We start from the raw sequence: 24,977 nt of genomic DNA, 5'->3' as shown, positions 1-24,977 counted from the left end.
AGTATTTATTTCATTTGGCATGACAATTGGTATCTCAATCGGTAATTTAAATCATACAAATATCGAAAAGACAGCTTATATTACACTTAGGCTAGGGGGCAACATTAAACACGTAAAATTTTAGAAAATCTAATTTAATAATGTTTTGTGGATATATTTTTTGCTGGCTCAGTCAGTGTGTTGGTTCTGTTGCTGGACAATACTGACAGAAAAATGGTAATTTCTAGGTAGACTCAATGTTACTCCCCTACCCTTGCCGTACCGAAACACTAAAGAGCTCAGCGAGCTATGCAGGGTTACGCTCAGAATTTGGCAAATCACATATGCCGTAGAACTGCTGATGGCCGTGGGGGTAGACCGATTTTTGAGTGACGACCGCGTGATGGCACTCATAGCGTAGATAGGGCGCCCTGTAGTAGGTGGGGGCGATGATTATTCGTAATTAAGGCAACGGGCAGTGATTGGAAAAGGAGAGTTGAAGATCGAGCTCAAAGGCGCCATTAGAGAGGTTATGTCCAGCAGTGGATTGACACTGACTGATGAGAATTAAATTTGTCTAATGTGATCCGCCTTAAGGCTTTTATTAATGTCAATCTCAAGCAAATATTGCACTGCTATAGAACAGTGAACATGAAAATCCACTATAAATAAGGTAGAGTTGCGGATGTGTCTAGACTAATTAAAAGAAACTGAAAGTAAAGTGGACTTAGCTCCGTGGATTTTGGCAACAGTAATAGTGAGATGACGTTATACCTATCAATGGATCTACTTAGACAGCTATTAACAAATCATAGTTTTAATTTAGCTGGACATTCTGGATTTAGCTACGTGCGTAAAGACGAAGTGATATTCCTTCGAGGACATCGCGATGACGGTAAATACTCGTACCTTTAAATTAGACCAGATTTTGACCGAAACTTTTTAAAAATCATTCGTATTCCGAATTATTCCGGAATTATTACTAAGTAGGTACTGTTTAATCGTTTTTCTTAAGATTATACGTTATTCGTTGCATGTTGGAAACAAACTAAAAATCATGCTTACCTACTTAAAAGTTGCTCGATTTTTGAACCTTCGTAGTCTCAGCAAGACAACGCTTTTAACTAATTTCACTTTGCTCTACTTTGTGTGTCTAATTAAGTAATTAAGGAACTATTTTAACAGTGTGTAAGGTGATGGTAATAAGTATGATTTTTTTGGGAAACTTATCCAAAATATTGTATTTATATTAAACAGTAATATAGCTCTTTGATTAAAAATGTAGAGTTATTAGCTTAATTACGTTTTTCTTCTCTTACTTGCTTGCAATCATTAAATATCTATTCAATCCACATTAAGCAGTCAACATGTCAAAAGTATCTTTGTTTTTAGATTGAGTAAAACGTAGCTAACAGCGTAAACATTTCGAAACGCCAACAAACTTTGTCATTTAGTGCCAAGCGCGGACTGGGCAGTCCAAGACCGCACCTGCTTCGTGTCATCCATCGGCCAGGGGTGACTTTCTGGGATAATGATCTGGCGGCCAAGGTCGGACCAATGAACACCGATGAAAATTCGTGTACGGTCAAGAACTGAAATGTGTCACACTAACTTTAATCCCCTGCATTTATAGGGTTTCGCGCCCAAAGGGTAAAAACGGAAACCTTATTACTAAGACTTCGTTGTCCGTCCGTCTATCCGTCTCTCCATCTGTCACTCATGAACCGTGATAGTTAGATAGTTGACATTTTCAGATTATGTAGAGCTGTGGCCGCTATAACAACAAATACTAAAAACAGAATAAAATAAATATTTAAGGGGGCTCCCATACAAAAACGTGATTTTTTGCCGTTTTTTGCTAATGTCTAATGAATGTTGTATAGATGGAACCCTTTGTGCGCGAACCCGACTCGCACTTGGCCGGTTTTTTAGGATTCCATAGCCATAATGGTAAAGCAAAATTTTCTTCGGAAGCTAGTAAGGGCTATAAGAATGTAATTTTGAGATAGGAATCCTTAGTTAACCGTTACAAGAGAAGTGAGATAGACGTCCACTGGTCAACTTTAAATAAAAAACTACATAAATATAATATATTTGTACTTAAAATACGACAAAAATAGAGCCGAAGACTAAATAATACCAAATCATATTATGTACTTATACAATCAAGCGAAATTTACTTTAAAGCATATGGTAATGAATAATTAATTTGTCGTTCGATAAATCTTTAAAAGTGTTTAAGAATTTCGCCAGTAACTTTTTTGATAAACAGTCTATAAAGGAAGCGTCATCTAACATTTCAATCGTGGTATCAAAAATTTGGAACATATTAAGGTGAGAAATATTTTTTTATAACGATAACTAACTAAATTGATTTAATAGTGTATACCTACACACTTGAAGACTGCTTTGGAATTTTCTCGTTGTTAAGTCACTAATGAAATGTATACTTGTGGCAGTGTAGATTTGGAGATAATATCGCCGAAATGTATTAGTGGATTACAAATTGTTGTGATGACTGTTTAAATTTAATTTCAACTATTAGTCCATTCAGGATAACATTGGACTCTAGCTAGGTCACAGAAGCAGGGGTTCTAATCATTTTTTGTGAAGTAATAATGACGATGATGGTGATGAATAAAAGAAGTAATAAGATGAAGTCATCATTTTGTTTACTTTGTAAGTCCAAAATAACACAATATTAATACGTAATTTGCTACATAATGCTATTTCGATTTATATTTAAGTATACATAATTTAATACTTACTGTGTTTCATGGTCTCATCCGCTCTCATTCCTTGTTTAAAAATATTCTACTCGTAGTTTCTGCTATGAAGTTCAAGCTTTTAATCATTCCAAATTTTATCAAAAAATTTGGTGCACTGCTTTATTTGTGAAAAGTTAATTATTCGTATATGATTTAAGGTCATCACATTACGATCCAAACTGGCGATTAAAAACAATAAATAATGTACAGAATATTTCTTGAGTGAAAAATATTATAAATGTCCCGTTTCTTGCAGAATATTCTTTACCTCTGCCTCTTTAGGTATTTTATAGGAAGACGTTCCTGTTTTTAACAAAATAGGAAAACTTTTTTCTACTGTTTTTAATTTATGATATGAAAAATAGCAAAGGTTATCTCACTAATATTAATTATAATTGCGAAAGTTTGTAAGTCTGTATATTTCTTAGTTACCTACCATTTCACGTCTTAACCGCTGAACCGATTTAAGTGAAATTCGGTATATAGATCTTGATAGTACAAGTCCCAGGAAGGACATATAGGACAGTTTTTATCTCGGAAAATTGCATAGTTCCCGCGGGATAGCAATAAATGAATTCGACGTGAACGGAGTCGCGGGCAACAGTTGGTTAATGAATAATTGAAACTAATATTGATGTCTTCGATATTTTAATTAGAATTAAGTTTAGACCGTATACAAAAAAAATTGCAATTTACTAAATGACTTCCTAAAGCATGCATTACAAAGAGCCTATTTTCTTTCTGTCCATTCCTATATTGAACAGACTGTACGATCCTTTGTAAATTGTAATACGTGGTCCGAAACGCTCTTGGCCTATGCCATTTTCTCTCGGTTTCTTGTTTATATTTCCAATTAAATTAATAAACTTCCTCTGGTAATAAATAGGCTTATTCAGACATTTTTGACAGAATGTGAGATGATATTGGATGTCAAAGAACTGGTATCTTCTTATTATGTGACGACGCTAATGACTGTTCTTATTAGTGTTGGCTAGACTGTTACGTTATTGTCAATTTAAGTTAATTGTTAAAATTACTCTGTATCAAATAAATGACACAAAAAAATTGTTTGGGTTCCCCAATTAATTTTAGTTCTAGTAAACTAGAAGAAATCTCTCGTCGTGTTTGCGATTGATTACGAGTATTTCCCTCATGCACCACAGGCTACGCAAATAGAAAACCGCATAGACCAGCTAGCACGATCCTCCGTCACGTGACTGTATCAAATTTATACGCTTGCGTGCACTAAACATGTGCGACTACGTCACAACGGATTCACTGTCTGTCCCTACGCAGTAATGGTCAGCAGTCTCAACAAAACTATCAATTTTCCACGAACCATCAGCCACAAAGGCGTCAATACAATTTCGTCACAATGACGACAGCAACATTTGTCTGTTGTTTTTAACTTCTCCTTGGGCTATTTTAATTATCTCGTAGTATTTAAATCGCGTGGGAAATGGCGATCGTAAGTCCGGCACCAAGATAAATTAATCGAAAATGCCTGAGTACTGAACGTAATCACTTTTCGACTTATTAATCCGTTTAAGATAAATATTATGTTCGACTTCAGTTACTAGCAATCTAAATATTTATTAGAGCACTCGTTAATTTCGCTGAGATGAAATTATCCAGATAAGTGAAAGAGTAGGGACGATATCTTACTCCTCGAAAAATAGAGTAGGCGACGTCGCGACGCGCCGTGGCGCCGCGGCCGGCGGTTGGCACGGGCCGGACCTGTAGTGTTTGTTTGTGAACGTCTTCGCATCTGTTTCATTAAACATCCGCCCATTTCAGTATTGGACCTATTCCCTCACAATCACTGCGAGTGGAAAGTCCGTCGCACGTTTCCCGAGACAATTTTCTGCGTCGCCATTTCTTGATGACATTATCTCAAGGCGTTATTCTTTCGCGAGGGACAATGGTGCGAAAATTCGTGGTACTGTTGTTTGACATCAAGGAAGTGTTCAGTGAATCTTTGATCAATGTTCTGTTGAAAGACAGAGTGGAGACGATTCTCTGTTAAGTTAGTGCACGAGGCATAATCGCCGCATACTAACCTGTGTGATAAACCGTTTATTTAGGTTAATACGACATTACAATACGGCGCTGGTTTCGCCAACCGATGTGATAAATTAATTCAACAGTATTTGTAAAGACTGCTTCGAGGTGTGTTTGGAACTACAGAAGGCTTGTAAAGCCACAGAAATTTATAAAAGAAAAGTTATTTGGATGCAGGACACAATGTCGGGATTGAAGCGATGCATAAGTCAAGTATCAATGTTCATGACCGGAAAACCCGTGAACTCGTCAGAAACAGCTTGGAGAGAGGAATTGCATAAGTAAGTGTTAGTGGTCATGGTTTCTTGCTCATCAATGTATTGAAATGAACATAGAAAACAAAGAGCTGCAAGAAATAGGAAAATTTTGGACAGTCAAATATTTGGCAACAGATTACGCGTTAAAACGTTTCGTAGTTCCGCGAATTAGTGATGTTTGTCTTACCGATCACATTTGACAACTGCGACTACAAAATATCCACATTTTTGATTATTTAATAGATAGAATGTCTACAAGGAAAACAGATATTGCAAGTCTATGGTATTTAGTACCTATTTTAAATGACGATGAAATTAAACAGTTAAAAAACAGAGTTAGTTATTAACTAGCTCAGCAACTTATCATTTCAAATATATTTTTAAATACTTAATGGGCTTTAGCACGCAATTCTCATGTTCAGTGGTTTTCCTTCATTCCTGGATTAGAACACTTTAACACTAGTTTACGACACGGCAACGTAAGAAAATCATATAAACTGTGTGAATAAACTTTGCAACTGCAGTTGGCAAGCTAATAAATTGCAATTTGATTAGTAGGTACTAAATCATTGCAGCATAACTTAGTATACAGTTTGCCACAATATTTAAATAAGAGAATTATTGACTACTTAAGTAAGACCTATGACTCGTGCTTATCAAGTTTCTGATAAAATCAAACAAAGGGTGTTCCTAGTTGAAAAACTGCAAGAATATATCAAGAGATTAAATCAAATTTTGATGATTATTGGGTACAATTTGCGTTATGACAAATTCCAAGTAGATTTATTGACTGTTACTGTGAAATGTAAACATAATGTTGAACCGGAATGTTTTGCCCCGTTGGCCGTGCGAGAATTATGTATTTGTCAGTAGCATTTCTCTTCGTACCTATATCAGTCATTGCTTTTCCGTCGGTCTCGTTAAAAACGATATAGTGCATCTCTTTCGTTCAAACGAGTAGCCCAACGTGAATAGTGAAGTGTAGTGCTCGCTTGAAATGAAAAAATGCAGAAATATTTAGATACAATGTACGTAGATACTTTGAAGATTTAACGCCAAAGTGACGAGATAAAATAACAGTCACTTTTCTGATTACTTTGTTTAGAAAGTTTTATTTTTCGGATCACAAATTTTCTGGAACTGTCGTTTTACCAATTCTTTTACCTAACTACATACCTTGCCGTATTACCAGCGTACCTAAACGACAGTAGAAGGAACCATTGGTGCAGCAGTGGGACACAATAGTTTTATAATGACAATAATTATTTACTTATAATTATCGCCCCACTCTCTCTTTGCTTCATTAAACTGCGTCCATGTTAAAATACATTGGTGATCCCATAAAAAGTAAGTAACTTGAAAGATATAAATTTTCGAGAAACACTATTTATTTCTTTTAATTTTGGTGCTGTTAGATACTGTAACAATATTCTATGATCGGAAAAGACAAGATATAAGTATTTATGGAAAACTACAATTACAACAAAGGATATTAAGCCTTTTTTTCATACTTGCACTTTACTCTGCGCTGATTTCTTTTGTTTCAAATAAAACACATTCTTTACAAAGTATTAAGTATATTATTTTTTCATACGTCAATAGATATTATCCCATCAGTGTGCAGCTCTAGTACATACCATATGTTTATGGTTTATATTTTTGAGTATCTTAAATGTCCTTAGGATGCCGTTATATCATATTAATTCAATTTAATTTTTGGAAATATAGCTCTATCGCTATTATCGATGTAAATTCATTTATATTTTTACTCATAAATATGTCATGATTTCTATAGGTATTAATACTCTTTGGTCGTGATCCGTCATGGCGACAAAATATAAAGAGAACTGGGGGCCTACCACGCTCTCTTAATACGATTCATTTTAGGCTCTAAACTGAACTGCATCGCTATTTCGTACCACGACGTTACTTTTGCGATTCAGTTCAAGCACGGTTCAGCGACAGCGATACAGACATTTTCATTCACTCTCTTCAAGCGGTTTTTGTACCATGACGCTTAACTTGAGTGGGAATTGAATCGCTTCAGTGTCAAAATTAGCGATTCAGTATAAGTTACTCATTCTGTCAATTCTTTTGGATCGCTTTTTTTAACTAAGGAACTTCAAGAACCTTTAAACTTTTATTCAAGTTTTATAACTTTTCATAGGTACTCACGATATTGTGATTCTTAACTCCTCATTGATAAAACTAATTTTTCACTGAGAAAAGAGACTCACGGATTAGTGACAGCGTAAACATTTATTTGTAATCAACACAACGGTTGCTAAGAACACGGAATGACATAGAGTTATGGTTTTAGTATAAAATATTTGGTTTGCCTCCTTTCTTAGCGTTTCAGTTTCGGACCAGAGACAATATCTTCTTTCATTCACTTGTAAACGATTGAGACTCAGCTCTGAGAAATAAACGTAGTGGTACCAATTTCGACGATTTAGTTTAGGTGCCTAAATTGAACTGCTCTGCGTTTGGTTCGTTTATGAAAAGATCATGGTAGGCCCCCTGATATTGTCATGGTGGTTCTTTACGGTTTGTGCCAGTGTCGCCCCCTGCGCAGAGCTTTGCTTAATATGCCCTATTGCTACGGTCAATTGGTATCTAATTTTCACTTGAACATACTACTCACCTCCTACATAATCAAATAATCAATTACCATATATAACGTTAAGTTTCATCTATTTGCTGTAACATTAATTCAAAAGCCACTACTGGTATCAAATTTACAGAAAGCAAGTTTATCTATAAAGCTTTTGTACTGATAATATTAAAATATAGCGCCCCTCTGCTTATATAAATATGTATATGTTGAAATATATTGTATTTATTAATGGACCATGATAAAATAATCTAAAGTGGTACTTCAATAACCACATTTTTGCCCTGACTGATACGGGTGCCATAAAATGGAAGTGGAACATTTTGCAACGGATAAAGTAATTTATGTGTTGGTCTACAGTTTTATTCATTCGGTCATGGACATAAGTCACAAGTACAGAATCCTGTTCTGGAAATCTTACAACGAATTGATAGAGACACCGAAACGGTTCAGTACAACTTTTGCAGTTACTTTTTTTAATTTTTGCAAGATTTTATTTATTTTTTATTCAACGAACTTTAACGGTTATAGTGCTTAAATGTTTCAGAGCTTTCTAAGAAAATCATTTTTAGGTTTGCATTAGCAGATGCTTGTTTTTAAAACGTAGTTGTTTATTTTAAAAGTGACGAATGAAGTTTACTTATTAACATTAAACATCGTTACTGTCATACTTGGGCTCGCATTTATCATAAAATTCCTGATGATTAAACCACAGCTCACATCCGTTGCCCTGATTACAGTTAAAACATTTAACTCAAAGCAATCGAAACAGAATCCACTGTTTGTTTGGATAATGATTAATGGAATGTAAATTTATGTACATAACTCGATTCTGTTTGCTTTTAAATGATTTATGAAAGTATAAGTTCAAGTCAATGACATAATAATAAATAAAGTTATGGCATCTAAACCCAAAAAAATCAAGCAACCGTCATTAATTTGTTTGTCTTTGAAATTTGAAATCTGTCTGAGCTAAGTAAATAATTAATAGAAATTTCTTATTTACATTACAGATATCGTCAAGCCCGTTATGCAGCAAGACGCGTGAGAAAGCGTGTCATCTTCAAACATGGCGACTGCAACGTCGTCCAATGGAACGTGGCCAAGCGCAGGCGCCGATACCTTCAGGACATCTTTACGACCCTCGTGGACGCACAGTGGCGCTGGACGCTACTCGTGTTCGCTCTCTCTTTCATCCTCTCCTGGCTTTTGTTTGCTCTCATCTGGTGGCTCATCATCTTCACTCACGGAGATTTAAGCCCCCCTGTCAACAACACTGCCCCGGTTACACCCTGCCTGAACAACGTCAATACCTTTACTGGATGCTTCCTGTTCTCCGTTGAAACACAGCATACCATCGGCTATGGATCCAGAACGACGAATGAAGAGTGCCCGGAGGCTATCTTCGTTATGTGCCTCCAGAGTATCGTTGGAGTCTTCATTCAAGCTTTCATGGTAATTATAGGTTTTTTCCTACGTTCAGTTCTGTTTTTTCCTACTAAATCGACATCTGGGCAATAAAATTAATTTTCAGTCTTTATAATGACGATTTGGAGATATAAAGAAATCGTAAGACCCACTGGTCATTGTAAAAAGATCTGAGGAAATAATTTCTAAACCTTCCTGATTTAAAGCCAAATTAATAATTTAAAATAAACTTGGCAGGAAGCCAAATTTGCTGACGAATCAAGTGATGCAAGCGCTCTCTTAAAACAATATTACCAATTTATACAGCCCGCTAGGTACGCTTGATAATGATGTCGTTAATTCAATAGACGATCTTTCGATAATACTGCACGAGATTTCGAAGATTATCCAGAAATAAACCCAAGGATGCTGTAAACTAAAACCAGTGACATATTATGTCCATTGGCAAATGAAGAAGTAATGTTATGACCCTCGCTCCACGCTGAGTGAAGTGACAGTGACAACAAGGTTGTTCTAATTCTAGGTGGGAATCGTGTTCGCAAAGATGTCTAGACCCAAAAAGCGAACCCAAACGCTTCTTTACTCCCGGAATGCCGTCATTTGTTTGCGAGACGGTCAACTGTGCCTGATGTTCCGCGTTGGCGATATGAGGAGATCACATATAGTCGAAGCCCATATTAGAGCTCAGATTATTCGCCGCAAGGTATATTATTTCAACAAATGTGGAGGCTGGTTAGTGACTGGGGATTTCAGAGCGCACGTCTAGAAACTTCATTGCACTGTCTCCACTCCTTAACGTCATGGTCGAAATCTGAGCGGAAAACATACTCAAATTTCGACTATAGCATACCAATGCCAAGTTTCATAATCACTTGTTTCTGTTGTCTTTAGGTGGGTCTAATATTCGCGAAGCTGGCGCGAGCCAAAAAGCGTAACACCACTCTCCTCTTCTCAAGAAATGCGGTCATTTGTTTGAGAGACGGGGAGTTTTGCCTACTTTTCCGAGTGGGTGACATTCGCAAGTCGCATATACTTGAGGCTCACATCCGTGCTCAGATTATTCGGAAAAAGGTAACTAATGCAATTGTAAATGTGCATTTGACGTCTTATTTAACGTGCGCGTGTAAATAGTACTCTTTAACTTTATTTTCTTTGGTTAGACCCATCTGAAAATGACTTGTCGTGTGTCGTACATTGCATGCTTGCTCTAATTCAACTTTTTAATATGCTAACCAATAAGTAGATTCCAACTTCCAACCAACCATGCTTTTTAATTTTTTGCTTAACTATGACGAAAACATAGAAAGTTGTTAAACAACGAGTTCTACTCGTGTCAGTTTATGCAAAACTGTCGTTTTATTCTCTTACGTGAGTAATTGTTTTGTAAAAAGATCATTGTCCTTCTAAGTTCAATATCGGTACTCTTTTTCGAAACTAAGAGTATGAAGCAGTTCTAGTAACATTTAGCAACTTTATACAATTGGTGTCCAAAGCTAATGGCATTTTAACGACAAGTATTTACGTTGTTTGTGTAATGCCGCAGCTTCTGGAACTATATAATCAAACAATTTTGATATCTGACTAGCGGCAATTCAAGTGGTCGCTGAAATTAGAAGCCCTTGTAAAATCTATATATAATATGCCACATCACATATCAAAATTGGTTACGCAATACCTATAATAGTAATTTATATTAAGTTCATCAATTCGCTTGCCGTCTTCTTGGACACTTGGTACTTACACTAAAAACTTGCGTACGGTAAATAGCACGCAACTAATAAATATTGAAACTAAGCCAACGGATAATTAATAATAATTGTCCGTTGATTTAGTCTTTTTTTATGTACAGTCAAGGAAATTAATTTACGTCGCAGGGTGGAAACTTTTCACAATATTTTTTGTCATGATTTCTTTAGCAGATGTATAGAATGTCAATATGACATTAGTAGCACAAAGGTGCCACCCTGGGTAGTAATTTAATTTCCTTGAGTTTACAGTCGAAAAAATTGAATCATGACCCGGGGTGGAACCTTTGTGCTACCTAATGTCATGTTGACATCTCATACATTTGTTAAGGAAATCATAGTGAAATTGATTATCAAAAGGTGTGTCACCCTGGGTCATGATTAAATTTGTTCCACTGTACATATAACGAAAAGATCGGAGTATATTGCTCTATAAAGGTAGCAGTCGGATTTTGCCAACCGCGACCGGCAACGATGACATACAACCACGGCCGGGTCGCGCAAGCCACTGCTTGTATAAATTAGTATTTTAATATGAAGCACTGACGAACGCAAGCAATGGGTCAAACAATACTAAGCAGTGGGTGGGTCTCACGACCTGAGGCCGTATTGCTTAACGTCTCTAACGCTCGCGATCGCAATCAAATGACAGATTTTACGAATACGGCCTCTGGTCGCGGTCGCAAGTCGCGATCGCCAACATCTGAATGACGCCTTTAGATTCAACGTATGAATTTTATTTCAATTTATTTTATTGTACATGAAGCTAAGAGTAGTTTCGTACAAAATACTTGAGATTTCGTTCATTATAGAACAGTACAATAACAATGTTGGTGATTCCAGCGTATGTAGGTAATTGCCATAAAATGGCGTTGATTCGAATCTAACTGAACAATGTTGCTGACAGCATTTAGTACCTACGAATATGGTACAGTCCAGTATAGATTTTTCTTGCTGTTTGTTTAAACAAAATAACAGTTTTAAAATTAATTCGTAACATTTGAGCAGATGGTCTGTACATAATGTTAATGTTGCTAGTGCTGCTAACGATTTTTTGTTCAAACTGTATGGAGTCAAAGGGGTGACTACACCTTGAATCAAAAATTCCGAAGAAAAAACTTTACATTGCAATTGCTCATTGAAATAAAATCAACCTTGTAAACTGTCAAGCAAAAATAACGGTTCAAAGTAACAGATATTTTTAACAACAGAGTCGCAAGTTTAGTTTCAGTTACGTATGAGGCGGCAGACGTGCTTAAAAATATTCGCTCTGAGTATATTATAACATTATAGGTAGGTACGACTTTTAGTTTAATTCCCATCATGGTAATTTTTTTCTTAGCCAATGTAGTAAATAAATATATGAAAATTGTTTTATTAAGAAAATGATTTTACTAAACATCTTAACGAAATAATTTTAAAGATTTTATAAGATTTACCCCCCGTTTCACCATTCATTGATTAATGATTAATTTTATGTGACAGATATCTGTGATGTCGTCTCTGTTTGTTTTGTCCGAATAGACGGATCATATATAACTGTCAAATAAAATTTATAAATGAGTGGTGAAATGCCCTTACTGTTGGTTAAGGGGTCCAGTTTAGTTTTAGTATCACGGTAAGAAAAGATTTTAAAACGTCATTACCGCTTTAGAGATACCTACTGTGTTCATTTTATTTGCACATAACAAGCTCTTTACAAATTATTTTCTCAATAAGCATACTCAAAAAGTTTATACAAAGATATACCTTAGTAAAAACACAAGCACCCATTGTGCCAAAACTAAAAAAGGCTGTACCCCTTCTAAAGTTGGATTTCAGCATATTAATTTTCTGTAAACATAAGAGGACAAGTAATGTGATCACAATGGATTCCGTGCATTTTTTTACTAGCTAACCTACATACAAACCTACATAAGAGTTTCTAATTTCTCAGATTACTAGAGAAGGTGAGATCCTGCCGTTCTACCAGCAAGAATTGAAAGTTGGGGCTGATGGCGAAGAAGATCGACTTATGTTCATCTGGCCGATGACCATTGTTCACAAGATCAATGAGAAGTCACCACTGTACAATCTCTCGGCGTCTGATATGCTGAGGGAGAGATTCGAGATTGTCGTCATGCTAGGTAAAGTTATAGACTAAATTGAATAAAGATATTTTGACTTTGACTTTAACTTTGTATACCTAATGGAGAACTTTTCCAACTGAGAGGGCTCAAGTTAAAGTATCTGTGTATCGTATCATTGTCTTATCGTCGTTGAAAATAATGTGAAACAATATTAAAGTGTAAAATTAGTTTTCAAAATTCAAAATAAGATAAACGGAACCACAAAAAGACGTTCACGCACGCGCACACATGCATTAAGTTTTTTAATAGATATGTATATTTTTCTCTATGTACCTGTTTCACTGTCAATTGCTTACTTTGTGGTGTCAATAAAGATTCATTACCGTATATATTTAGGTAATAATTGCTCGGGATGGTGTATAGCATTTGTCACGAAACGAAGGATGATCTGGGCTCGATCCCCAGCCTCAACATAGTTTCTAGTATTTTTCTGTGTGTTCTCGTTTTGGTCAAAATTGAAAAATTGTAAAAAGCTATTAATGTGACACATTACCGTACTACGTATTTATTTATATTGGAATATGTCTAAAATACTTATAGTAGAGCAGAGTTGTAATTGTGACCTTGCTAACATTGTCTGTAACATTTTATTGGCACCGGTCAATTAAAACTTCCTATTGCATAATGTGGCTTACTGTACCAGCTAAATTAATCGAAACGATACACAGAATTAGCCGATAGCAATAAACTTCGAAGTAAACTATTGATAGCACAAATGTAGCCGATTTCACGTCACACATGTTCTTGGCACTTCCTTGACAGTGTTTTGGTAGTTTGCCCCGAACTTTATGTTAATAATGCGTATAAACTATAATATTAACAATAATAAAGGGTAAATATACAGTGTTACAATCGTAATTGTTCTAGCTAAGATTTATTAACACGTGTTTTGGCATAAAACCCGCAGTACCAACATCATTCGCTATCTGTATAAGTACTCTTAACACGTTCTTTATTATCTCTATTTTCCTTTTCTATAAATAAGAGTTTATGAAGGTCTCCGCTAGTGATGTCATGTAATGGGCATTTATAGCATAGTTAATATTGTGGTTTGTCATGTCATTACAGAGGGAGTGATTGAATCTACGGGGATGACCACTCAAGCACGCAGTAGCTTTCTGCCTTCCGAAGTTTTGTGGGGACATCGCTTTGAAACCATGGTGTCGTTTAGAAAAGATACCGGAGAGTATGAGGTAAGTCATAAGCTTACAGCCTCATTCGTACTGCTTCACCAATCCATTTTTTTTATGGCTTCCTTCCCTATAGATCCAATCGATAGTGAAAAAAACACGTTTTAATTTTATAATTCTCAGTTTCGAGACTGATAAGAAAAACGTTAAGCGCAATGTAGGACGTCCACTAACGAGATGGACGGACGACCTGATTAAAGTCGCAGCTGGATGCAGGCTGCTTCCAATCGAAGCAACTGGAGGTTTATTGGGGAGGCCTGTGTCAATTTAGGTGACAGATTTAGAATTAGAATCGTTTACTGCAAAGTCACATTACAATTACAATACAAAACAGTGGACGTCCTATGGCTGATATGATGATTATGATGAACAAAAACATGTAACAAAAGTAAATTATCATTTTCGAGTAGTCAAACGCACACGTTATGTGTACTGAAAATCATAAAAACATAGATAATTCTGTTGGTTATAACCAGTTGCAATTTCCTACTTGAATATTATTATTACCGTAAAACAAAATTAACATATTTGAATATGAAATCATTCTCCGGTTGTAAATATAAATCCTATACGTAAATACGTCACGGTATTCCTAGTGATCATTTGTAGTTTGTACCTTAGAAGGATCGACCAAATAAATCCATAACGTCAGAGTATTAGTGGTAACCAATTCTTATTACTTTATGAATCATGCATGACGTTGCTCAATTGGGTTATACACATACTATACTTGATATTTTAACTATGTCTCGTTCCAGGTACTTTTCCATATTAAACAACTTTGATAATTGATTTTGTTTGCGTGTTAGGTCATCAATGCTGTTTTTTGTTATACCTACTGTATTGGTTAGTGAGCAAAACATGACTAAAAACCCCAAGAACTAACGGTTATTACTAGGTTAGCTGGTAGAGATCCCTTTTTAGGGATAAGCTCGCCTTTGTTCTCTTGTCTGTGTATTTTTATTTTTATGTCCAATAAAGAGTTTACATACATACATTATTTGTTGCGAAAACGAAATGGAAGGATTGTGTAAAAAAAACAATCGCATTATTATCCAAACTACATAACCGTCGAACGACATTCAAGTTATCCGATCGCCAGAAATGGATGGAATTAGAAGATTTCATGTAAACAAACACTACAAAACGTAATTACAATTTTCAGGTGGATTATAACAGCTTCAACAACACGTATGAAGTCGACACGCCCCTATGTTCAGCGAAACAACTTGATGAACTGCGAGCTACGGTGTCCACATCACAAAAACTAGGTAAGAAACCGTATAAGAAACATTTTGTCTCTACATAAGTTGAAGTCGCTTTACATTTTCTGATGCTGAATTTTTTTCCAGACCGTATGCTCGGCACGATACCGAAAACGTTCTCCAACGACACTCTTGATCTCAGCTCCGTCGACTCCATGTCGTTAGACGAGCATATCGAAATCAAAATACCTGACGCGAGGGTCCGTGAAAATCGATTGCTGGCACAGAATAACTTCGTACACAACATCAACGAGAAATCAAGAAATACAAGCAACACGCATCTAGCCGTTGAAAACGGCCTAGAATTAGTCAAAAGTAATCATCATAATACCGATCATTTAGCGAAAAATCATAACGCAATATCAGGGGAAGTTTACAATGGGGAAGCGAAGGAGAGCCATATACATAGGAGTCATAGTCACGCTAGTATGAAGAAAGTACATGGGCTGATGCCAAACGGCATAGGACATGCGGTCAATGGCCACGAACACAAAGTGGATGATAAGACCAGGATAAAGAAGTGAGTTTAAAATAAACGTCTTATTATTTGTCAGTTATTTCTTAATGCCCGGACAGGTCAGTTGCTTGATATTAGTAATGATAGAGGTTAATTGGCTTGTTGTTTTTCGAATGTGTTTCAAGTAGTATGTTGGGGTTATACTTCAGGTGATTGTTTCTGTTTCTTGATAATAACTTTGTTTTTTTCACTTTACTGATAATATCTGGCATTGCAAATGTGATCCTTCTGGGGGCCTTAAGGGCGGTTAATAAGGAATTACGAACGAGAGTCTATTAGAAGCCCGAAGTCGAAAACTGAGGGCTTTAATGAGTCGATGGTCGTAATTCTAGTACCACCCGTGCGACATAGAATGTTAGTAAAATTTTATATTTGTAAAAGAAAAAATATAATTCTTCCAAATATTGCGCTCTTGTCAGTATGTGGAACATGCTTCGGAGGGGGAGGGGAGTATTAGTATGCGCAATGACTCATTTACCGACTTCGGGTTTCATGACAAGAAAATTAGTACGTACGACTCATTTACCGACCTTGGGTTTCCTGACACAAACAACGGTCGAGGGTTTTATTTGGGGGTTGCAACCAAGGTAGCCTGAATGTTACGACACTGTTTACGAGCAAGTGTGATTAAAAATACATTACGCATTTGAATTACTTTTCCAGTTATTTCAATGCCTGCTTACCGTTTTGCGCCAAAACCATGATGATTAATAGACCTTCATTGTAACTGATCCGCAGCCTTGTTCCGCAGATCGCCAAGCGAACACCACATGGAGAAACCGGCCCCGGTGATTCCTATCCTCGTGATGTCAGAGCCGGATCCCACCTGACGCCCGCTGCGCGAGCGCAACCGCCCCGAGCCCCCACTGGGTAAGGCCCGACCCCGAGTTAGATTTAGTAGCGAGAGCATCGAGAATATTGTTCAAATGTATCAATAAATGGCTCTGCTTCAAGGTGGCGCTTCATACAAAATATCCTAACTCTACTTACTTATTTAATTTTTTGTTACAATTTGTTGAAATATCCGTAAAACAAAGTCCGTTGATTGGTGGATTTCAAAAAATGGACAATTCCACCCTAATTTATTCCTAATTTTTCCTGATTTATATACTTTTCAAATCGAATCGTACATTATTTAAGATACTTACTAGTTAGTTAAAGGTTAGTAAAAAGCATTTTGATTAATACGTGCTACGTTTTTTCTGTATGAAAATTTGTATGAGGATGCCGTCTTAAGTACTTAATTAATTTCTATAGTTTTGCCTGTGACACTTCTTAACGCTGCAGTTTGTTCTCTCTAGCTAGACTGGCATATGTTTTTACTAAAGGCATTAGCATTGCCATTGTAGACAGATCTTTACAGAGGCAAATTTCTTCAACTTATCGCTGGTGCTGGACCAATATCAAATATAAATCTGTCATTGTTTTTATTTACAATTTCTATCTGTTAAACTAGTCTTCCATATAGTTGCTTCATTTATTGTAAGAATCGCTTTTTATAAATATTTTAGTGACAGTCAGATTTTTAGCTCGTCTAAGTCGGGTAAATGTTAAATTTTGTCAAATTTTGCGTGTATGTATTTAAAAAGATCCATAAGACCAATCATTTATTTATTTATGAAAGTAACGTTTGTAGACACTTATTGTCGCTATTTTGCTAACAGTTGATCAAAGTCATTTGACGAAAACAGCCATCTATTACAATATTTAGATACAAAAATGACATAAAGCATGTTTCTTTCAAGTTATGGATACTCGAAACATAGGATTGATGTTTTAAATAAGCGTAGGTATTTCTTATTCCGAGGCACTTTAGATTTATTCACAGGGCATGTTTCACTAACCTCTGATGAATTCGTAGTATTTTATGTGACTGACATGTGTGCCGGTGCCCATTTTTTTTTTTTAATAAACAGAGACGGTATTGTATTTTAGATATTTGGCACATGCCAGGAAATTATCAAAGAATGGTGAAACAGGCCCTTAGTGTGATTGATTTACAAGTCAAACTAAACGAAATGCTGAATAGATCTAAGCTTTTTTGAAATTTAACTGTATCACGCACTTAGAGCATTTTCAAGTGTCAATAGCAGAGTGAATTTGTAGGAATAAAGTCTGTATTATTGCTCTGTCGGTAGTAAAACTAACGATAGATTAAGTATGTAGCTAATTACTGATTAAAAATATTTTAGTTAATACAAAAATAAAATGCTAAGCACTAGGTTCCTTTTCAATTTTCCGAAGCCTTAGCACTATAGTGTGTCGCAAGTATAAATCATCCTGTTCCTTTCTAACATAAGGTTAGTAATGGAAGGAAATTTAATATTATATCTGTGGTATACTTTAGTGCGCTGAGGCTTATTGTAGTCTGATGAGATGATTTAACCAGGAAACTAAAGTTAACGTGTAATTCAAAAGTTTCATTTGAAATAAGGCTGAAAATAAACTTCTTTTAGAAAATAACTTCTAAAAGTTAACTTTTTTTAGTTTCTCAATCTCAGATACACTTTTGTTTTGCTTATTTTCAGATCTCCAATGGTTTTGATTCTTAATAAATTATAAATTGATCCAAAACGTAGAAGTCTGATTATTATAAAACCATTGGCTCCTGTATTTTCTTAATATAATGTAAAGAAACATATTTATTAGAAATATAAGATATTTACTTGGCTTATTATTACGCTTCCTTATTATAGTAATTATTGAACAGTTAATTTTTTACTTAATTAATACTTACAGTGCCACGATAATTGGAAGAAATCACTTTAAAACATAATTTGTTTCAGTCGTTACATTATCTTACCAACAGAAGTTTTATTGTTCTATAACAGCCGAAATAATGTTGATACTTTATCAATGATAAACATTATTAAAACCATTGCAATATATATAAATTACCTAGGTACAAAAGGCTATGAAATATCATGCATTAAAGCATTTTTACGATATTTTATTATAAACAAAAATGTTGTAACAAACTAACTATACTGTTTTATAGTAGGTTACAGCATTTTGTATTCATGACCAAATTTTATGTACTTTATGTATTTTATGTAGGTACTTACCTAGGGTAATAGAAAATAAACAATTCTTGGTAAGACGTACTTTGCCAAATTAAAGCGATCAATTAGGTAAGAATGTTATGTGCCTATGCTGACAGCGGAATTATATTTATAAATATATTAATATAAATAGGTGTACAAAAAAATGTATCCAGTTTACCAATCATGTACAATAATAAGTGTGATAATAATCAAGTAAAATATCTTGTTAAATAAAATGTACTTAAATTTCATAGGTATACTGAACGGCAAAAAATCTGGCCCTCAAATGTAAGCAGAATCGGTAATTATGTATGAAGGGTGGGCCAAATTTTGTGCCGCTGAGTATATATTATATTCATTTTAAGTAATATCCGCTTGTTAAGTATACAGCTTTGTAATACATTTGAGAATATAATATTTACAGATATAAGTTTTATATAATTTACTCATGTATAAAAATGCTATGCTTTCATAGCTTTACTTTAATAGCAAAAATTTACAATATTTTTATATTGGCTGTTAAGACGATAGAATAATAATAAATAAAAGTGTTCGTAGCGTTTAAAATTTGTGATTTCACTTATCTGTTATATTCATCAATGGTAATTTTGGAAAGTTTGTATTTATCTAAAAGATCTACCTATCGTATCAGAAATGTCAACATTCATCACATATAATGGGTTTACTAATGTTTCGGCGAATAACGTTTGGCAACCTGTTTCATATTTCTGAAACTGTAAATATTTCAGAATTTTTATAAAACTAACCTAACCTAACCTAAAGGGTTCTACACGATGGCCCTGAAATAAATCCTGAAATATTTACAGTTTTAGAGTTTGCGAAATGAAAAGTTGCGAAATGAAACAGGTTGCCATACGTTACGTTGCGAAAAGGTAGTACTCGCATATAATGATTATGCTCTGAAAAATATCGAAGGTATCCATACGGTCTTGCTAAAATTATCAAATTGCGTCACAATTCCTTAGGTCACCTCACTACTAATGCGCCTAATGTCGTTAGTTAAAGGCCGGACCAGTTCTAAGTTTAAGTATATTTGATTACCCTTTAAGTAATGGCATTGGTATTTAATGTTATAGTATACATATTATTCTATTGTCTATGAACGATTCAGGGGCCAGACAGCGCGGGCGCTGTGTATTGCTTCTTTATTATTGTATTACCTAAGTCCTACCCTGATGCCTAGTGTTTATCAGAATAGACAGGTATTATGCTGAGCGTCGGACTTTCATTTAAAACCCTTAATTATTGTAAAATCCCATAAATATGTTAATAGTTGGTCCATAATGAGTAGAATTAGAGTTAGAACTATCCATTCAAATCATAATAATGTGTTTAAACCGATCATAACGTCTTTTCAGTAAATAATATTATTTATAAACAACATTCATCACTGGTATTATCTATAACATGTAATAATGACAGAAAATATTAAATTAGAGACATTAACTGAACAGTTTACAACAGTATTTAAAAAACAGTACTATGACTTTTGATTCTAAAACAACAAGTAACTTTCTGGAATAATCCCCTGCACTGCAAGTAATTTATTGAAATAATGAAGAACTTAGTTTTGTGACAGGTGGAATATCGCTAGATGGCGTTAGTATCGTCAGGTCCTTTTGATGTTACAGTCTTGCCTGAAATTTGATTATTATAACCAACATCACACCCCGATATCGAACTGATCTCACGATACTAGTACAGTCAAGGAATTTAATTCATGGGCCACCATGGAACCTTTTCAAAGGCAAGGTCATTACGACTTTCCTTGTTAATTAATGCGATGTCACTATGACGTTTACTGTGAAATGGTTCCTTGGTGGCCAATGAATTAAACTCCTTGACCGTACCAACTACCCCGTCACACAAACCTTATTGAGCACGAAAAACACTAGCAAAGATCTTTGGTTCGGCTATTTGCCACTAGATGGCGCTGTACTTAACATTATTAGGTAAGTTTAATTAAACCAAAGTTAGCTACTCAACCAGAGGTGGCGCTATTAAAAACCAACGTTTTCTTGTACTGACTGTAGAAATTCTAAAAATAACTAAATAGTAGACATTATAAGCTGACCTAGTCACCAATCTTCTTAGAAATCCTCTTCTTTTTAGATTTTTCTTCCTCACTGGAGGAAGAGGAGTGGTCGACAGGATTGTTAAAGTAATCTGGAGGGTATTTAACTATTGACGGTCTGTTTGTAAGGCTGGATCTCCTGATGGCTTCGGCAACTAGTCTGTCGGCGATTCCGAGCGGAGAAGATGGCAATCTTGAAGAATTCAGAGAACTGCGGTAGATGATGTCATCAGGAAGGGAGGAACCGTTGTATCCTGAAATTTGAAAACGTATGGTAAGTTAAAGGTCAAAACTCGAAATTTGTGACCACTTTTTCTATAACTATGAACCGTACAGATAATCTTTAGGTGGTAACCTAGTGTATTTAGGTACATAACTTCGGCTAAATTAGATACCAAAAGAGATGTTAGGCACTACTTACATCAAAACAATTATCTATAAATAGAAATTAAGATTTTTTTATTGTATAATTAATTCCTTTTTCATTTCCCAAACAAAATAAATAAATATGTCGAACCATAATCCTATGCATAAATGTCAAGATGATTTGTTCTGTCATTGTACATGCATGTAGTTGGTCATAAAGGTATTTTTTTTTATTCAAATCAATTTTTAAATATGCCATGTTTTGGCTGGTTTAGTTTGTAGAAGTAGTGCCACGAGAGTTAAAGTGATTGATTACACACACACACACACACACACACACACACACACACACACACACACACACACGCACACACACACACAGCTACATAAAAAACTGGTTGCATAAAAGGAGAATGAATGAATAAGTGAATAAGTTGTTGTTTCTTATGTGCCTGACCTCAACTCTCGTGGCACTACCTATAATTTCTATTAGAGATACCTACGAGATATTATCTACGGAATATAGACCACGATTACCTTTAATGAGCAGCCGATATTTTTATGCATCCACTACCCATTAGACTAAAGGTCTTGAGCTAATTAAAAATAATTTATATCGAAAAAAGAAAAAGCTTGTAACTTATTTAAAAGCAAAATTTACTTACCATCAACGAACAACGAGACGTCACAACACGTATCTACGACCACGACATAAACCATTCTTATATGTAAAGGAGTTCTATATCTCAAGGGCCAAATTTCTAAATCACGTCTATAAAGATACCATTCCAATATAGCGTTTTTTAAAAATATTTTTCAGCATAATTATACTTTGACAAAACACATGTAGCGAAATTAACAGTTACAAAGAAGGCAAAGAGAACAAAACTATTGCACTGATATTATTTTTTATTAAATGTGAAAATAAAAACGGATAACTCCACAGGCATTTCGAGTATTTATAACACAATTTTTCTCCACTTTCTAGAATGATATCTTCTTGTGCTTATTTTGAAAAATCAGCCCATATGGTTAGTTTTCGGTGTGCGCATATGCGCTGCAATGATAATTTTTAATGACGATTTGTGTGTTGATATTGCATGCAATGCACGCTTTGTATGCAAACAAAAGTTGGAGCTATTTTCGAGTTCTCTTTGAATGTGTGTCGGGTATTCATTAAATGTAAAAAAACTCGTTAAAGAGTTAAAAGTAATGTTAAAACAGAACGAAATGTACGCAATTAAATTTTCATAAACTTTATATTTACATAAAGCATATTTTCTGTTTCTTCCCGCTACATTACTAAATGGGAAGTAGCGGGAATCATATAAGATCTCTCGAACATAGGCACACTTTCAGATTCATTACGAGCAATCCAAAAGAAGTAATCTGGCAATGAATAACAACTGGAGTTAAATAACTCTTTTATTTCAAACGGAATAGGTAGGTAGGTGTTTTCTGTATTGTATTGTACATTTTTGACTGCGAATTATCGTTCGCTTACGTCTCAAGCATAATTGATTTATTCTGTATCTGTCTATATTAATCAATATTTGTATGATTTCAAAATATTAAAGAGTTGCTATTAAAGATTGGCTTGAGCTCTACAGCTTACTTCTGTGGGTTTCTCTATAAATAACTTGAGGGATTAAAATAAAAAGCATAAAGCACACAAATAAAACAAACAAAAACATTACAACATAAATTATTTCAAACTTTGCCTAAAACATATTTTCATTTACATCTTATTATAAGTAGACTTCTTATAATCGTAATACACAACCAACAGTTCTAATACTCTATAATCATTTTTATGAACATCGATTTTTTTTTAATTGTTTTAATTTTCCTTAATCTTAAAATTACCTAATTAATTACACTTGCACCATATCAAACCTACATATATATCTATATACATCGCTTGGGACCAGAGAAATCACATCTAATTTTAGTTAACTATAATATTTAAGGAATGTTCTGAAGTATTCTAGTCACTGAATTATCTCTTTGGAACACTAAGGTACTGCTTTAAGATTAGTTTTCAGATCTTTATATTTTGTACTTAATTCCTTTTTTCATCGGCTAAGTCAATTCATGTTTGTTTAATGTTAGGTAATGAAAAATTTCGTGAGATTCGCTTATGCCTGGCAGTTAACAGTTTAACCATGAGACTTTTGTATATAATATATCCTTGTGCATAATTACTAGACTGTCTCCATAATTATTATTTTTTTTTTCAAACTAAGAAAGCTTTTTTTTTCAATAAAATTTAATTTAGTTTTTATTTATCAGGTAAAATCCTTCCAAAAATAAATGACAAAGGCACGTAAATAGGTAAGGCATCATAACTAGTTCATAAAATAGCTGGAGTGATTCTTTTTTTTTAACTAAGCTTGACTAGTAGCAGCATAACAGAATGTAATCCAGGAATTTATTACAATATGAATTAAAAATAATTTGTCTTTATATTAACTCTTTATCCCTAATCTGCATTTGACCCATTTAAAGCCCATTAAAAACTCAAAGTTATCGTCGCTCTTTTGATGTGTTACGTAGGTCACTCAATAAGTTTTGAGATGCTCGAAATTAAAAAATGGAACACATCTCAACACAACGGGATAAGCCATTTTCTCAATTAAATAAAATACGGTGTTCCAGTCATTTTACTACAACGCTTCCCGCGTTTTTTGCCTGAAACGATGGAACTTGCCGTGCCATGATCTATTACGATTTCAATTAAGTATGCAACGACTACAGTCAGCATTGGGAGAGTCTGCTCTTTCACGCGGAACAATTTTTAGGTGTTTTCCTGAATTTAAAACGGGTAAAACTAAACTTGAAGACGATCCGTCCGCAAACAGCAGTAACTGCAGAAAATGTGTGGACTACGGAAATGTTGGTACGGGAAGACCCAGGAATTACATACAAGGACATCGAGAAGATCCTGGGTATTACTTCGGGGAGCGTGAACATCATCCTACACCAACATCTTAGAGTCAGGAAGCTTTGTTGTCGTTGGATCCCGCGTTTGCTCTCCGAAAGTGAAAAACATGTTCGTGTAGATTGGTGCCGTGAAATGCGTCAAAGTTTTGAAAACGGGGCATCAAGACGTGTTCTGGAAATCATTATTGGTGACGAAACAAGGATCTATCAGTATGACCCCAAAAGTAAGAAGCAATCATCGGTTTGGGTCTACTCAGAGGGAGAGTTTCCTAAGAGTTGCCGACAAAGATGCAAAGACCTCGTAACGCTGGTAAAAAATTGTGACTTGTTCTTTTGTCTCGGAGGGGACATTTATCGACATCTATGCTGAAAAATTGTAAATTAGTTAGTTCGCAATGGTATACAATAGTAGCAAGTAGTAGCGTAGACCAAAGGCCGAGCTTCGAGGAATCATGCTACGAAGTGGCTACTTTTGACCTGTCAGATCAAGATTGGCAAAAGTGTTTCCAATGTTGATTTAGACGATGGGAAGTATGTAAAGAGCATCGTGGAAAGTATTTTGAAAAAAAAAACATA

General features: G+C 35.0%; 1 protein-coding gene across 8 annotated transcripts in view; it reads left to right on the top strand.

Annotated features, from left to right (window-relative positions):
* Positions 1-20,233, top strand: part of LOC141429121 (G protein-activated inward rectifier potassium channel 3-like) — a 51,612-nt gene extending 31,379 nt beyond the window's left edge. For 2 of the 8 annotated variants that reach the window (XM_074089332.1, XM_074089334.1), the window contains exons 3-9: positions 8,693-9,134; positions 9,631-9,810; positions 12,789-12,978; positions 14,050-14,174; positions 15,337-15,442; positions 15,524-15,956; positions 16,692-20,233. In XM_074089332.1, coding sequence (XP_073945433.1) covers positions 8,693-9,134; positions 9,631-9,810; positions 12,789-12,978; positions 14,050-14,174; positions 15,337-15,442; positions 15,524-15,956; positions 16,692-16,827 — 1,612 coding nt within the window. In that variant the 3' untranslated portion in view covers positions 16,828-20,233. Of the gene's footprint in view, positions 1-4,507; positions 5,090-8,692; positions 9,135-9,630; positions 9,811-9,998; positions 10,179-12,788; positions 12,979-14,049; positions 14,175-15,336; positions 15,443-15,523; positions 15,961-16,691 lie in introns of those variants that run through there. The other 6 variants (XM_074089338.1, XM_074089339.1, XM_074089336.1 and 3 more) reach the window with 6 other exon arrangements.
* Positions 20,234-24,977: the final 4,744 nt, after the last annotated feature.

This window comes from Choristoneura fumiferana, chromosome 6 (assembly GCF_025370935.1).
Source record: "Choristoneura fumiferana chromosome 6, NRCan_CFum_1, whole genome shotgun sequence".
In the NCBI taxonomy this organism is placed as follows: domain Eukaryota; kingdom Metazoa; phylum Arthropoda; class Insecta; order Lepidoptera; family Tortricidae; genus Choristoneura; species Choristoneura fumiferana.
This window is presented reverse-complemented; position numbering and strand designations above follow the sequence as displayed.